Source organism: Pelobates fuscus, chromosome 4 (genome assembly GCF_036172605.1).
Source record: "Pelobates fuscus isolate aPelFus1 chromosome 4, aPelFus1.pri, whole genome shotgun sequence".
NCBI lineage: Eukaryota > Metazoa > Chordata > Amphibia > Anura > Pelobatidae > Pelobates > Pelobates fuscus.
The window spans coordinates 383,378,467-383,395,069 of NC_086320.1; the positions used below are offsets into that span (position 1 = coordinate 383,378,467).

The window sequence follows — 16,603 nt, forward strand, 5'->3', positions numbered from 1 at the left end:
ACAGAGCTCCACAGCAATAATACTCCCAGTAATGTGCTATAACAGCTCCACAGCACTAATACTCCCAGTAATGTGTCTGAGTGTATAACAGAGCTCCACAGCAATAATACTCCCAGTAATGTGTCTGAGTGTATAACAGAGCTCCACAGCAATAATACTCCCAGTAATGTGTCTGAGTGTATAACAGAGCTCCACAGCAATGATACTCCCAGTAATATGTCTGAGTGTATAACAGAGCCCCACAGCAATAATACTCCCAGTAATATGTCTGTGTGTATAACAGAGCTCCACAGCAATAATACTCCCAGTAATGTGTCTGAGTGTATAACAGAGCTCCACGGCAATAATACTCCCAGCAATATGTCTGAGTGTATAACAGAGCTCCACAGCAATAATACTCCCAGTAATTTGACTGAGTGTATAACAGAGCTCCACAGTAATAATACTCCCAGTAATATGTCTGTGTATAACAGAGCTCCACATCAATATTACTCCCAGTAATGTGTCTGAGTGTATAACAGAGCTCCACAGCGATAATACTCCCAGTAATGTGTCTGAGTGTATAACAGAGCTCCACAGCAATAATACTCCCAGTAATGTGTCTGAGTGTATAACAGAGCTCCACAACAATAATACTCCCAGTAATGTGTCTGGGTGTATAACAGAGCTCCACAGCAATAATACTCCCAGTAATGTGTCTGAGTGTATAACAGAGCTCCACAGCGATAATACTCCCAGTAATGTGTCTGAGTGTATAACAGAGCTCCACAGCAATAATACTCCCTGTAATGTGTCTGAGTGTATAACAGAGCTCCACAACAATAATACTCCCAGTAATGTGCTATAACAGCTCCACAGCACTAATACTCCCAGTAATGTGTCTGAGTGTATAACAGAGCTCCACAGCAATAATACTCCCAGTAATGTGTCTGAGTGTATAACAGAGCTCCACAGCAATAATACTCCCAGTAATGTGTCTGAGTGTATAACAGAGCTCCACAACAATAATACTCCCAGTAATGTGCTATAACAGCTCCACAGCACTAATACTCCCAGTAATGTGTCTGAGTGTATAACAGAGCTTCACAGTAATAATACTCCCAGTAATGTGTCTTTGTGTATAACAGAGCTCCACAGCAATAATACTCCCAGTAACGTGTCTGAGTGTATAACAGAGCCCCACAGCAATAATACTCCCAGTAATGTGTCCGAGTGTACAACAGAGCCCCACAGTAATAAAACTCCCAGTAATGTGTGTGAGTGTATAACAGAGCTCCAAAGCAATAATACTCCCAGTAACGTGTCTGAGTGTATAACAGAGCTCCACAGCAATAATACTCCCAGCAATGTGTCCGAGTGTACAACAGAGCCCCACAGTAATAATACTCCCAGTAATGTGTCTGAGTGTATAACAGAGCCCCACAGCAATAATACTCCCAGTAATATGTCTGTGTGTATAACAGAGCTTCACAGTAATAATACTCCCAGTAATGTGTCTGAGTGTATAACAGAGCTCCACAGCAATAATACTCCCAGTAATGTGTCTGAGTGTATAACAGAGCCCCACAGCAATAATACTCCCAGTAATATGTCTGTGTGTATAACAGAGCTTCACAGTAATAATACTCCCAGTAATGTGTCTGAGTGTATAACAGAGCTCCACAGCAATAATACTCCCAGTAATATGTCTGTGTGTATAACAGAGCTCCACAGCAATGATACTCCCAGTAATTTGACTGAGTGTATAACAGAGCTCCACAGCAATAATACTCCCAGTAATGTGTCTGAGTGTATAACAGAGCTCCACAGTTGTAATACTCCCAGTAATGTGTCTGAGTGTATCACAGAGCTCCACATCAATATTACTCCCAGTAATGTGTCTGAGTGTATAACAGAGCTCCACAGCGATAATACTCCCAGTAATGTGTCTGAGTGTATAACAGAGCTCCACAGCAATACTACTCCCAGTAATGTGTCTGAGTGTATAACAGAGCTCCACAACAATAATACTCCCAGTAATGTGCTATAACAGCTCCACAGCACTAATACTCCCAGTAATGTGTCTGAGTGTATAACAGAGCTCCACAGCAATAATACTCCCAGTAATGTGCTATAACAGCTCCACAGCACTAATACTCCCAGTAATGTGCTATAACAGCTCCACAGCACTAATACTCCCAGTAATGTGTCTGAGTGTATAACAGAGCTCCACAGCAATAATACTCACAGTAATGTGCTATAACAGCTCCACAGCACTAATACTCCCAGTAATGTGCTATAACAGCTCCACAGCACTAATACTCCCAGTAATGTGTCTGAGTGTATTACAGAGCTCCACGGCAATAATACTCCCAGCAATATGTCTGAGTGTATAACAGAGCTCCACAGCAATGATACTCCCAGTAATTTGACTGAGTGTATAACAGAGCTCCACAGTAATAATACTCCCAGTAATATGTCTGTGTATAACAGAGCTCCACAGCAATAATACTCCCAGTAATGTCTGAGTGTATAACAGAGCTCCACAGTTGTAATACTCCCAGTAATGTGTCTGAGTGTATCACAGAGCTCCACATCAATATTACTCCCAGTAATGTGTCTGAGTGTATAACAGAGCTCCACAGCGATAATACTCCCAGTAATGTGTCTGAGTGTATAACAGAGCTCCACAGCAATAATACTCCCAGTAATGTGCTATAACAGCTCCACAGCACTAATACTCCCAGTAATGTGTCTGAGTGTATAACAGAGCTCCACAGCAATAATACTCCCAGTAATGTGTCTGAGTGTATAACAGAGCTCCACAGCAATAATACTCCCAGTAATGTGTCTGAGTGTATAACAGAGCTCCACAGCAATGATACTCCCAGTAATATGTCTGAGTGTATAACAGAGCCCCACAGCAATAATACTCCCAGTAATATGTCTGTGTGTATAACAGAGCTCCACAGCAATAATACTCCCAGTAATGTGTCTGAGTGTATAACAGAGCTCCACGGCAATAATACTCCCAGCAATATGTCTGAGTGTATAACAGAGCTCCACAGCAATAATACTCCCAGTAATTTGACTGAGTGTATAACAGAGCTCCACAGTAATAATACTCCCAGTAATATGTCTGTGTATAACAGAGCTCCACATCAATATTACTCCCAGTAATGTGTCTGAGTGTATAACAGAGCTCCACAGCGATAATACTCCCAGTAATGTGTCTGAGTGTATAACAGAGCTCCACAGCAATAATACTCCCAGTAATGTGTCTGAGTGTATAACAGAGCTCCACAACAATAATACTCCCAGTAATGTGTCTGGGTGTATAACAGAGCTCCACAGCAATAATACTCCCAGTAATGTGTCTGAGTGTATAACAGAGCTCCACAGCGATAATACTCCCAGTAATGTGTCTGAGTGTATAACAGAGCTCCACAGCAATAATACTCCCAGTAATGTGTCTGAGTGTATAACAGAGCTCCACAACAATAATACTCCCAGTAATGTGCTATAACAGCTCCACAGCACTAATACTCCCAGTAATGTGTCTGAGTGTATAACAGAGCTCCACAGCAATAATACTCCCAGTAATGTGTCTGAGTGTATAACAGAGCTCCACAGCAATAATACTCCCAGTAATGTGTCTGAGTGTATAACAGAGCTCCACAACAATAATACTCCCAGTAATGTGCTATAACAGCTCCACAGCACTAATACTCCCAGTAATGTGTCTGAGTGTATAACAGAGCTCCACAGCAATAATACTCCCAGTAATGTGTCTGAGTGTATAACAGAGCTCCACGGCAATAATACTCCCAGCAATATGTCTGAGTGTATAACAGAGCTCCACAGCAATAATACTCCCAGTAATGTGTCTGAGTGTATAACAGAGCTCCACAGCAATGATACTCCCAGTAATTTGACTGAGTGTATAACAGAGCTCCACAGTAATAATACTCCCAGTAATATGTCTGTGTATAACAGAGCTCCACAGCAATAATACTCCCAGTAATGTGTCTGAGTGTATAACAGAGCTCCACAACAATAATACTCCCAGTAATGTGCTATAACAGCTCCACAGCACTAATACTCCCAGTAATGTGTCTGAGTGTATAACAGAGCTCCACAGCAATAATACTCCCAGTAATGTGTCTGAGTGTATAACAGAGCTCCACAGCAATAATACTCCCAGTAATGTGTCTGAGTGTATAACAGAGCTCCACAGCAATAATACTCCCAGTAATGTGTCTGAGTGTATAACAGAGCTTCACAGTAATAATACTCCCAGTAATGTGTCTGAGTGTATAACAGAGCTCCACAGCAATAATACTCCCAGCAATATGTCTGAGTGTATAACAGAGCTCCACAGCAATAATACTCCCAGTAATGTGTCTGAGTGTATAACAGAGCTCCACAGCAATGATACTCCCAGTAATTTGACTGAGTGTATAACAGAGCTCAACAGCAATAATACTCCCAGTAATGTGTCTGAGTGTATAACAGAGCTCCACAACAATAATACTCCCAGTAATGTGCTATAACAGCTCCACAGCACTAATACTCCCAGTAATGTGTCTGAGTGTATAACAGAGCTCCACAGCAATAATACTCCCAGTAATGTGTCTGAGTGTATAACAGAGCTCCACAGCAATAATACTCCCAGTAATGTGTCTGAGTGTATAACAGAGCTCCACAGCAATGATACTCCCAGTAATATGTCTGAGTGTATAACAGAGCCCCACAGCAATAATACTCCCAGTAATATGTCTGTGTGTATAACAGAGCTCCACAGCAATAATACTCCCAGTAATGTGTCTGAGTGTATAACAGAGCTCCACGGCAATAATACTCCCAGCAATATGTCTGAGTGTATAACAGAGCTCCACAGCAATAATACTCCCAGTAATTTGACTGAGTGTATAACAGAGCTCCACAGTAATAATACTCCCAGTAATATGTCTGTGTATAACAGAGCTCCACATCAATATTACTCCCAGTAATGTGTCTGAGTGTATAACAGAGCTCCACAGCGATAATACTCCCAGTAATGTGTCTGAGTGTATAACAGAGCTCCACAGCAATAATACTCCCAGTAATGTGTCTGGGTGTATAACAGAGCTCCACAGCAATAATACTCCCAGTAATGTGTCTGAGTGTATAACAGAGCTCCACAGCGATAATACTCCCAGTAATGTGTCTGAGTGTATAACAGAGCTCCACAGCAATAATACTCCCAGTAATGTGTCTGAGTGTATAACAGAGCTCCACAACAATAATACTCCCAGTAATGTGCTATAACAGCTCCACAGCACTAATACTCCCAGTAATGTGTCTGAGTGTATAACAGAGCTCCACAGCAATAATACTCCCAGTAATGTGTCTGAGTGTATAACAGAGCTCCACAGCAATAATACTCCCAGTAATGTGTCTGAGTGTATAACAGAGCTCCACAACAATAATACTCCCAGTAATGTGCTATAACAGCTCCACAGCACTAATACTCCCAGTAATGTGTCTGAGTGTATAACAGAGCTTCACAGTAATAATACTCCCAGTAATGTGTCTGAGTGTATAACAGAGCTCCACAGCAATAATACTCCCAGTAATGTGTCTGAGTGTATAACAGAGCTCCACGGCAATAATACTCCCAGCAATATGTCTGAGTGTATAACAGAGCTCCACAGCAATAATACTCCCAGTAATGTGTCTGAGTGTATAACAGAGCTCCACAGCAATGATACTCCCAGTAATTTGACTGAGTGTATAACAGAGCTCCACAGTAATAATACTCCCAGTAATATGTCTGTGTATAACAGAGCTCCACAGCAATAATACTCCCAGTAATGTGTCTGAGTGTATAACAGAGCTCCACAACAATAATACTCCCAGTAATGTGCTATAACAGCTCCACAGCACTAATACTCCCAGTAATGTGTCTGAGTGTATAACAGAGCTCCACAGCAATAATACTCCCAGTAATGTGTCTGAGTGTATAACAGAGCTCCACAGCAATAATACTCCCAGTAATGTGTCTGAGTGTATAACAGAGCTCCACAGCAATGATACTCCCAGTAATATGTCTGAGTGTATAACAGAGCCCCACAGCAATAATACTCCCAGTAATATGTCTGTGTGTATAACAGAGCTTCACAGTAATAATACTCCCAGTAATGTGTCTGAGTGTATAACAGAGCTCCACAGCAATAATACTCCCAGCAATATGTCTGAGTGTATAACAGAGCTCCACAGCAATAATACTCCCAGTAATGTGTCTGAGTGTATAACAGAGCTCCACAGCAATGATACTCCCAGTAATTTGACTGAGTGTATAACAGAGCTCCACAGTAATAATACTCCCAGTAATATGTCTGTGTATAACAGAGCTCCACAGCAATAATACTCCCAGTAATGTGTCTGAGTGTATAACAGAGCTCCACAGTTGTAATACTCCCAGTAATGTGTCTGAGTGTATCACAGAGCTCCACATCAATATTACTCCCAGTAATGTGTCTGAGTGTATAACAGAGCTCCACAGCGATAATACTCCCAGTAATGTGTCTGAGTGTATAACAGAGCTCCACAGCAATAATACTCCCAGTAATGTGTCTGAGTGTATAACAGAGCTCCACAACAATAATACTCCCAGTAATGTGCTATAACAGCTCCACAGCACTAATACTCCCAGTAATGTGTCTGAGTGTATAACAGAGCTCCACAGCAATAATACTCCCAGTAATGTGTCTGAGTGTATAACAGAGCCCCACAGCAATAATACTCCCAGTAATGTGTCTGAGTGGATAACAGAACTCCACAGCAATAATACTCCCAGTAATGTGTCTTTAAACTCCAATAAATGTGTTTAGAAATCAATCTGTGTAAATAAGATACATTGTTCTTCTTCTAAATTACAGTATAGCTGTATAAATTATTATAAATTATTAGTAAGCCAGAACAACCTTGCCCCTGGCCACAACCACTGAACAGCCCCACCCCCTGGCCACATCCCCACTCACACCCTTAAAACTAAAGTCTCCCCCTGTCCATGTGAAATCTTGGGAGATATGTGAACCCTTTTATGACCTGGCAGCTTATTAACTGGCTGAGAGTTATGGGAATAGTAGTCGATGGGAGCCAGCTGTCTGTGCCAGAATCGCTTATCTCCGGTTAAGGTCATGTTTACCATCATTGTTCATGTCATGATTTTTATAAATCTCTTACACAGTGCTCATGTAAGATAAATAAATGCATATATAAAGGTAAAGCTGATTAGCTAGAACCTGGAGGGGATATATTCCGAAATTAGCTGCTCTTTTAGTGCCAGGTAAGCCAGCAGCATTAATTCATTCGTAGTAATTGAGTTGCAGGCTGGCACCTCTTGGAATGCTGTGCCCCTGTAGGTTGAGACCCTGCGTGGCACAGCCGCCCGAGGCATGCATTGTTACACGGCCAATCAGCCGTGCTCTAATTTGCAGCGAGCGGTGAATCCGAGCTAATGTTTTCAGCATGCGGGGCGCCTCGCCCCAGATCTGTCTGAGCAGTGCTATAAATATTTCACATCGGAAGTGGCAGAGCCTGGGGAGCGACGGGCAGATGGTGGCATGTACTTTGCCCGCTGTAATTAAGTGTTCCTTTGAACAGTGACTTATTTGCTCTTTTCCATTAACTCTTTATGGAGCAGATGGAGCAGCCTAATTCCATAGGTCATGACATGTCAGGGACTAATGAGTTAATGGATTACGTGGTTAGAACGGAGGAATTAGATTTCTCCTAGGTCGTGGTCAGTAAGTGAAGTCAATTACTGGAGGATGATGAAATCTGCAAAGTAAATGTGAAGCTGGGTTTTTGGATTTCCAGTCACACTGGGTTTTAGTGACATAAATACTCATGTCAGCCTGCTAATCCAAGACGAGGACTATGATCATGGCGTAATTGGTGTAGATAGTGGTGGCGTGGGAAGGATGAGTTAGGTGGTATAGATGGGAAAGGAGGTGTAGATCGAGTAGGCCAAGGTGATGTGGGGCTGGCATTGGTAGAGTAGGTCATGTGGGGGGGACTGATTCGGTGGTGTAGATGTGTAGGTAGTGGTGTTGTTGGGGCTGGGGTAAGTTGTGTAGATAGTGGTGGTGTTGCAGGAAGATTGAACGGGTGAAGATGATGTAAGTTGGTCTTGTGGTGCAGGAGGGTTGGGTGGTGTAGTTGAGGTACAGGTCATGTGTTGTGTTTGAGCGATGGGTTTGATGGCAAAGGTCATGGTGGCGCATGATGGTGTAGATGGGATAGATGGTGTAGGCTGTGGTGGTTTAGGCCATGGTGTTGTGGGGGGATAGGTTAGGTGCAAGTATCAGAATATTTCATTTAGGGTACATTTATGAATATATTTCTTGTTATACTTAAATATGTGCAATATATCTAGAAATGCGCTTGTTCTATTGTGCTGACCAATAGAGATATGTCCTTTCCCAAATCGAGGCCACTGTCAGGGTAAGGGTGATTACAATTTGGGTCACCATTCAGATCAAGGTATTTATGAATCCCGCTGTGAATATCGCATTTTATTAACATTTTCTGTTATGCTTAGTTTTTTTTCTTTATTGCAATGTATTTGAGATTTATTATAATAAAGGGAAAATGTATGCCATTTCTGTATTTTCCCATGATTCCTCGCCCACTCACTATCGCTGCTTTATAAATGCCAGCTAATAGAATACACCGCAGGACCTTTTCACGCTGCTCTTAGTGGGAATGTGGTGCTCAAAACAGCCGCTCCCCTTACCTGTAGACAACACTTTTATTTTTATCTGTATCTCCTTCCTTTTACACTCCAGCTTTAGTGTTTAATATGTTGTTGGGAAAACCATCTCAACGGGGGCATGTACTAACCATCCGCAACTAAAAATCTAACCATAAAAATGAACTGCGTGGAAAACTCCTAAACTGAACTAAACCTGATTTCCATCTAACATGGAAATAATGAGATATACCGGTATATATATTTCATTATAAAGCCTGTGTATGTATGTGAGATTAATGAGGTGCTATAACCGTTCTGTTTTGTAAATGTATACGCGCAGTTTTGATATTTACTAACAATACGCCACTTGGTCATTGGCTTGCTATTAGGACAAAATCTACCACCACCACTAAATATATATTTCTAGCTGCCTGTATCATTTCATTCTTTGTTAATATCTGAGCGGGTGATGGCCCAGGGAGACGTGCTTTATATACAGTGAGGATAGTAAGGGTTTACAGAACATTATGAGTAAATTAAGTGCAGGTTATTTCCAGTTAAAATTGAATATTTATCTATTCCTGGAAAATATGGGCGATGACGCAGGTTTCTCCTTTCCAATACAGAGCTCCAATATGTGGACATGCATAGCTTCATACATGTAGAACATACACACGCACTGTGTGTAAATACGAACACGTGTGTAAACAAGCAGCCAATCTGTGCGGCCACTCTTCATATAGATTGCAAGCTCCTTCGAGAAGGTTCCTTTATGCCTAAACTGACCCACGTTTCTTTCACATGTTGTACAATGCTATGCTGTATTTTGTCTTTATAATTATTAACAAAAAGGAAAGTTAGAAAGACAAACAGTTTTCTTGGCGTTTTAGACCTCCTTGTCTCTCCCGGCAGTATGAGAATTATGTGGTGGTGTTGGTGTTAGGTTCTATAAGACGATTAAGGCAGAGTGATTTAAGGAAGTAGCAATAGTAAGGAATTGTCACGTTAAATATTTACTTTCAATGTCTTATGGAGTATTCATCCCAGTAATATTATTAATTGATGTGCTTTTGCGAAATGGCAGCCAGACGTGTATATAGAATCAGCATACATCTGTCAATCAACCTGTCAACAAGGCCTTACATTTTTTGAAGAATGAGCATTTTCCAGATGTTTACACAAACCGTCTGGTTATGAAAATATTATTAGCTCGGAAAGACAAAGCTTCTATATCTTCTGTCTACATTGAAAGAGATTACCAGTGATGAGTTAGAGATTGCAGAATGTCAGCTGATTTGCATGGTGTGCCCTGGCATTGCCTTCATTAGTCACTCAATAAATTTGTGTATCAGAAAAATACTCTTCATCATTTAAACAGACACTCCAGGCACCAGACTGCATGCATGCATTAGTGAGCAGGATTTGCATTTATTAGCCTTCAGCTTAGATGTTTAATTCTCTCATAAATAATGAATTTAGCATTTTGCCTCTGCCTATCTCCTCTGTCTCACTCCAAATCCGTCGTGTTTAGGTTTTTGTTACATTGAAGATGTCTTTGTGACTTCTCTCCCCCTGAAACATACTTCTTTGTGGCCATTTCCTCCTGAGAAACATCACTGTTGTCCTCCGTGCCTTGCAGTAAACAGGGTTCGGGTAGTTTCCCCAGATTCCAGAGGGATAAAACATGTGCTAAAGCTGAAAATCCTGCTTTCTGATCTGATATATTATATTGGATCCTGCTCTCTGGTCTGATATATTATATTGGATCCTGCTCTCTGGTCTGATATATTATATTGGATCCTGCTCTCTGGTCTGATATATTATATTGGATCCTGCTTTCTGGTCTGATATATTATATTGGATCCTGCTCTATGGTCTGATATGTTATATTGGATCATGCTCTCTAGTCTGATATATTATATTGGATCCTGCTCTCTGGTCTGATATATTATATTGGATCCTGCTCTCTGGTCTGATATATTATATTGGATCCTGCTCTATGGTCTGATATATTATATTGGATCCTGCTCTATGGTCTGATATATTATATTGGATCCTGCTCTATGGTCTGATATATTATATTGGATCCTGCTCTCTAGTCTGATATATTATATTGGATACTGCTCTCTGGACTGATATATTATATTGGATCCTGCTCTCTCTGGTCTGATATATTATATTGGATCCTGCTCTCTAGTCTGATATATTATATTGGATCCTGCTCTCTAGTCTGATATATTATATTGGATCCTGCTCTATGGTCTGATATATTATATTGGATCCTGCTCTCTAGTCTGGTATATTATATTGGATCCTGCTCTCTGGACTGATATAATATATTGGATTCTGTCGGCGTTGAGCACAGTTTAATCTGTTGAGTGTAGCTCTTTCACTATCCCCAGCTCTGTGAGGAATAAGACATCTGTGAGCAGGTAAGAGCACGTTCCACGTGACTGCTATTCCCCCAGGTCTGTCCCTGTCCGCGTGGCTCGGATTAGAGAGGTGAGGCCTGATTCTGTCAAACAAGGCTACAAGGTCCATGCTCAGTGTGTCAGCGATGTGACAGTCTCACTCCTACAGTGATCATTGCAACAGGCATAAATATACACCAGCTGTACCCCCAGTTATACGCGTTTCTAGCTGTACTCCCAGATATACACATTTCTAGCTGTACCCCCAGATATACACATTTCTATCTGCACCCCCAGATATACACATTTCTAGCTGTGCTTCTAGATATACACATTTCCAGCTGTACTCCTAGATATACACATTTCTAGCTGTACTCCTAGATATACACATTTCTAGCTGTACTCCCAGATATACACATTTCTAGCTGTACTCCTAGATATACACATTTCTATCGGTACCCCTAGATATACACATTTCTAGCTGTACCCCTAGATATACACATTTCTATCGGTACCCCTAGATATACCCATTTCTAGCTGTGCTTCTAGATATACACATTTCCAGCTGTACTCCTAGATATACACATTTCTAGCTGTACTCCTAGATATACACATTTCTAGCTGTACTCCCAGATATACACATTTCTAGCTGTACTCCTAGATATACACATTTCTAGCTGTACTCCTAGATATACACATTTCTATCGGTACCCCTAGATATACACATTTCTAGCTGTACCCCTAGATATACACATTTCTAGCTGTACTCCCAGATATACACATTTCTAGCTGTACTCCTAGATATACACATTTCTATCGGTACCCCTAGATATACACATTTCTATCTGTACCCCTAGATATACCCATTTCTAGCTGTTCTCCCAGATATACATATTTCTAGCTGTACTCCTAGATATACACATTTCTAGCTGTACTCCTAGATATACACATTTCTAGCTGTACCCCTAGATATACACATTTCTATCTGTACCCCTAGATATACATTTCTAGCTGTACCCCCAGATATTCACGTTTCTAGCTGTACCCCCAGATATACATATTTCTATCTGCACCCCAGATATAAACATTTCTAGCTGTACCCCAGATATAAACATTTCTAGCTGTACCCCAGATATACACATTTCTATCTGAACCCCCAGATATGCATATTTCTATCTGCACCCCAGATATAAACATTTCTAGCTGTACCCCAGATATAAACATTTCTAGCTGTACCCCAGATATAAACATTTCTAGCTGTACCCCAGATATAAACATTTCTAGCTGTACCCCAGATATAAACATTTCTAGCTGTACCCCAGATATAAACATTTCTATCTGAACCCCCAGATATACACATTTCTATCTGAACCCCCAGATATAAACATTTCTAGCTGTACCCCAGATATAAACATTTCTAGCTGTACCCCAGATATACACATTTCTAGCTGTACACCCAGGATGGATGAGGAATGGGAAAATAAAGACATGGGGCAGGATGAAGGGGAGAGGGGAAACAAGACATGGGGCAGGATGGAGGGGGAGAGGAAACAAGACATGGGGCAGGATGGAGGGGGGAGGGGAAACAAGACATGAGGCAGGATGGAGGAGAGAGAAAGAAACAAGACATGGGGCAGGATGGAGGAGAGAGAAAGAAACAAGACATGGGGCAGGATGGAGGAGAGAGGGGAAACAAGATATGGGGCAGGATGGAGGAGAGCGAAAGAAACAAGACATGGGGCAGGATGGAGGAGAGAGGGGAAACAAGACATGGGGCAGGATGGAGGAGAGAGGGGAAACAAGACATGGGGCAGGATGGAGGAGAGAGGAGAAACAAGACATGGGGCAGGATGGAGGAGAGAGGGGAAACAAGACATGGGGCAGGATGGAGGAGAGAGAAAGAAACAAGGCATGGGGCAGGATGGAGGAGAGAGGGGAAACAAGACATGGGGCAGGATGGAGGAGAGAGGGTAAACAAGACATGGGGCAGGATGGAGGAGAGAGGGGAAACAAGACATGGGGCAGGATGGAGGAGAGAGGGTAAACAAGACATGGGGCAGGATGGAGGAGAGAGGGGAAACAAGACATGGGGCAGGATGGAGGGGGGAGGGGAAACAAGACATGGGGCAGGATGGAGGGGGGAGGGGAAACAAGACATGGGGCAGGATGGAGGAGAGAGGGGAAACAAGACATGGGGCAGGATGGAGGAGAGAGGGGAAACAAGACATGGGACAGGATGGAGGAGAGAGGGGAAACAAGACATGGGACAGGATGGAGGAGAGAGGGTAAACAAGACATGGGGCAGGATGGAGGAGAGAGGGGAAACAAGACATGGGGCAGGATGGAGGGGGGAGGGGAAACAAGACATGGGGCAGGATGGAGGGGGGAGGGGAAACAAGACATGGGGCAGGATGGAGGAGAGAGGGGAAACAAGACATGGGGCAGGATGGAGGAGAGAGGGGAAACAAGACATGGGGCAGGATGGAGGAGAGAGGGGAAACAAGACATGGGGCAGGATGGAGGGGGGAGGGGAAACAAGATATGGGGCAGGATGGAGGAGAGAGGGGAAACAAGATATGGGGCAGGATGGAGGGGGGAGGGGAAACAAGACATGGGGCAGGATACTGAATGACAATGGTACAGGTTTCCTTTGTTTATTGATTGAAGTTGGCTTAGATTGATCGGAGTTGTAGCTTTAGAATTACATTATATAATCCTAAATCCACAATTCTGGGATACAGACTGCTGGTTGTTAATTAGCATATCAGATAATTTAATAAACCCAAAGACATTTGAATATCTGAGATCTACATCCGTTCATACAGCACGCCTCGGATTAGAGCAAGATCTGCAGCATGGCAGTCTGTTATAAATAGGATTCACACTAATGCAATCAGTTACAGAGCACGGCACTGCTCATCATGTTTCCTATTAGCCGGCAAGCTGCCCCAGATAGCCATCAACGTCAGGTGTACAAAAACAAAGAAATAGTGGTATATCAGCGCTAAAACTAAAAAAATCCACTGTGAAATCAATCACTAAATATCAGCACTATAAAAATCTAAACAAAACACACCAACTGGTGAATAGCGCACTCGCAGGTGTTAATTAACTGTGATATTTATCATCATATACAGGCACAATGTAAATAGCCTGTTATGTCGGATTTCCAAAGCGGTACCGAAACCCAGAATGCTTACCATAGGGCAGTACAGCTAATGTACACAGATGGATGTATTTAACAGATCCTTTAATATCTCACTCACATTTTTAGGAGCCTGCATATAACTGGCTCACGTATATCAGCTTGAGGGGGGTAATAGTAGTCCTCCGGTGTCAAACTCCTGGTGGTCAATTTCTCCCCGTAAAAAATAAGGATATAAAAGTAACAGTTTTATTATTACAAAAGCATACAAACTCTTACAGATAAGTAAGTCTGGTGCAGCATAAGTCCTTTAATCCCTTAAGGACACATGCCATGTGTGACATGTCATGATTCCCTTTTATTCCAGAAGTTTGGTCCTTAAGGGGTTAAAGTAATCCACAACGCGTTTCGGCAGATGCCTTCCTCAGGTGGCTGATGTCCTTGTCCGTCTTCTTTTTAAATATGTGATATACAGGGTATATACACTGTTCGTTGTGTTACACGTGTGCCTGTCTATGATTATAATGTATGTGTTTTGTTTTGATATTAACGTCAGGTGCCCTGGCTCCCAGGAAGTGATGTCACTAGCCACCGAATCGGCTGCATGATTTGTGGCTCTCATTGTGTTACACTCACGAAAATACGCACATTTCTTTCATTTAGTTTAAATAGGGATCTGATATTGTCCAAGTTTTACATTCTGGGGTCAGTACCCTGTATCTCTGTCACTTGGCAGTTTCTCATATAAAGCCAGCACAATCTAGCTATAACCTACAGAGTACGGTAAGTCACTAATGTGAGAATTGATGTAAGTGAATTTCAAATTTAAGGCCACATGATGGCCACGTTTTTTTCTTCTAATTCAGTTGTTTTGGCTTTTGAACTTTGTGTTGCAACAGAGTCTCAGAATCAGGAGACAGTTTGTTAACCCAGTGCTAGAGGATGGACCTCTGTGAAATGTAATTCAAAAAGATCAGAGCACCAAGTAAGCCAGTGATACAGAACAAAGTATCTCATATATACCCTAATGGAATATGTAACTTTATATAAGGATTGAATGAATCAGTCCAGTGAAACCTGTTATTAAAGGGAAAACAGATTGTTAATATTGTTATGTTTACTTATTCCCTATATTTATTGAATAGAGACTGGATCCTCTCAGTGCAGTAAGGATCGAAGGGTTTATTACTGAATAACACATTCTCCATTGAAGTTTAGTAAACCTGTACTGAGCTAAGACAATACACCGCATGTAAATGTGACATCTGAAAGATAAAACAAAACATATGTAGTGTTATCCTGCCATGGGCGCCGCCATCTTTCCTCCCTGTCAGTCATTATTATGAACCCTGCACTTTCTCTGTCATTGAACACAGTAAGTAGAATTGGACAAATGGAAACAATGAAGGTGATTTATCAAAGTGTTCTAAAGTACTAAAAGTGGGGCAATCGCCATGGAAACCAGTGGAATTAGCAGGCACAATCTAATAGTGACTCGTCGTCCTGTGCAATGTGTGCCCCGGCAGTGCTTGGAGTCTGATCTGGATCATGACGTCAGCTAAACCCTTAATATATATATAAAAATAATATAACGCATCACAAGGTTATGATAAGACGTCATAGGCATGTTTCAATGCAATGTTTCCTTTAAGGAGTGAACTGATTAGAACGGCTTCAGGTGGAATGTCTCATGTCCTGAGTTAGTAGAATTCACACAGTTTTCTTGTCTTCCCTGCAGGGAGAACCGTGAGCTGCCAATCAAAGTGACGGATTGCATCCAGATGAATGTCAGAGGAAGGAGGCGTCTTGTGTCTGTGGAGATACGGAGTGGCATATCACAACCCGACTTTCGAAAGGGTGGCAATGGGCTTGTGCTGTTTTGGCCTGAAAAATAATCCAAATAGGCATTACTGTCAGCATGATTCTCCTCAATATTGCCTGGAACAATGAGTTTACAGCTAAAAATGGCCCCAAAACTGCGTTTGACCCCCGATGATACAATGAACTTGGTTTACTTTTTATATTTTATTTATAAAGCATCAATGTCCCACAGTGCAAATAAAATGTACAATTTAAAACTGAATGATTGCTTTTGGGTTTATATATTTTTTTTAAACTCATGATTTTATAAATGATATACAGTGAATCTATGCCATATTTGGCATATAATTCTATTTCAGACATTACCCAATACCCAGCCATCATCAATTTCACACTCACCCACCTCCAGTATTGTAAGCTGAGTGTCTGTCAGCCATGTGGATTTTACCCTGTACCGTGCGTGGCCTTACTAGTATTAAGTCGTAGAAATCCCTTCTTTAATTT

General features: G+C 41.7%; 1 protein-coding gene across 1 annotated transcript in view; it reads left to right on the forward strand.

Moving 5' to 3' along the window:
* The window catches only part of MYO1G (myosin IG), a 212,900-nt gene extending 196,684 nt beyond the window's left edge, over positions 1 to 16,216 (forward strand). The window contains exon 22 of the mRNA XM_063452858.1: positions 16,017 to 16,216. Coding sequence (XP_063308928.1) covers positions 16,017 to 16,173 — 157 coding nt within the window. The 3' untranslated portion in view covers positions 16,174 to 16,216. The remainder of the gene's footprint in view (positions 1 to 16,016) is intronic.
* Positions 16,217 to 16,603: the final 387 nt, after the last annotated feature.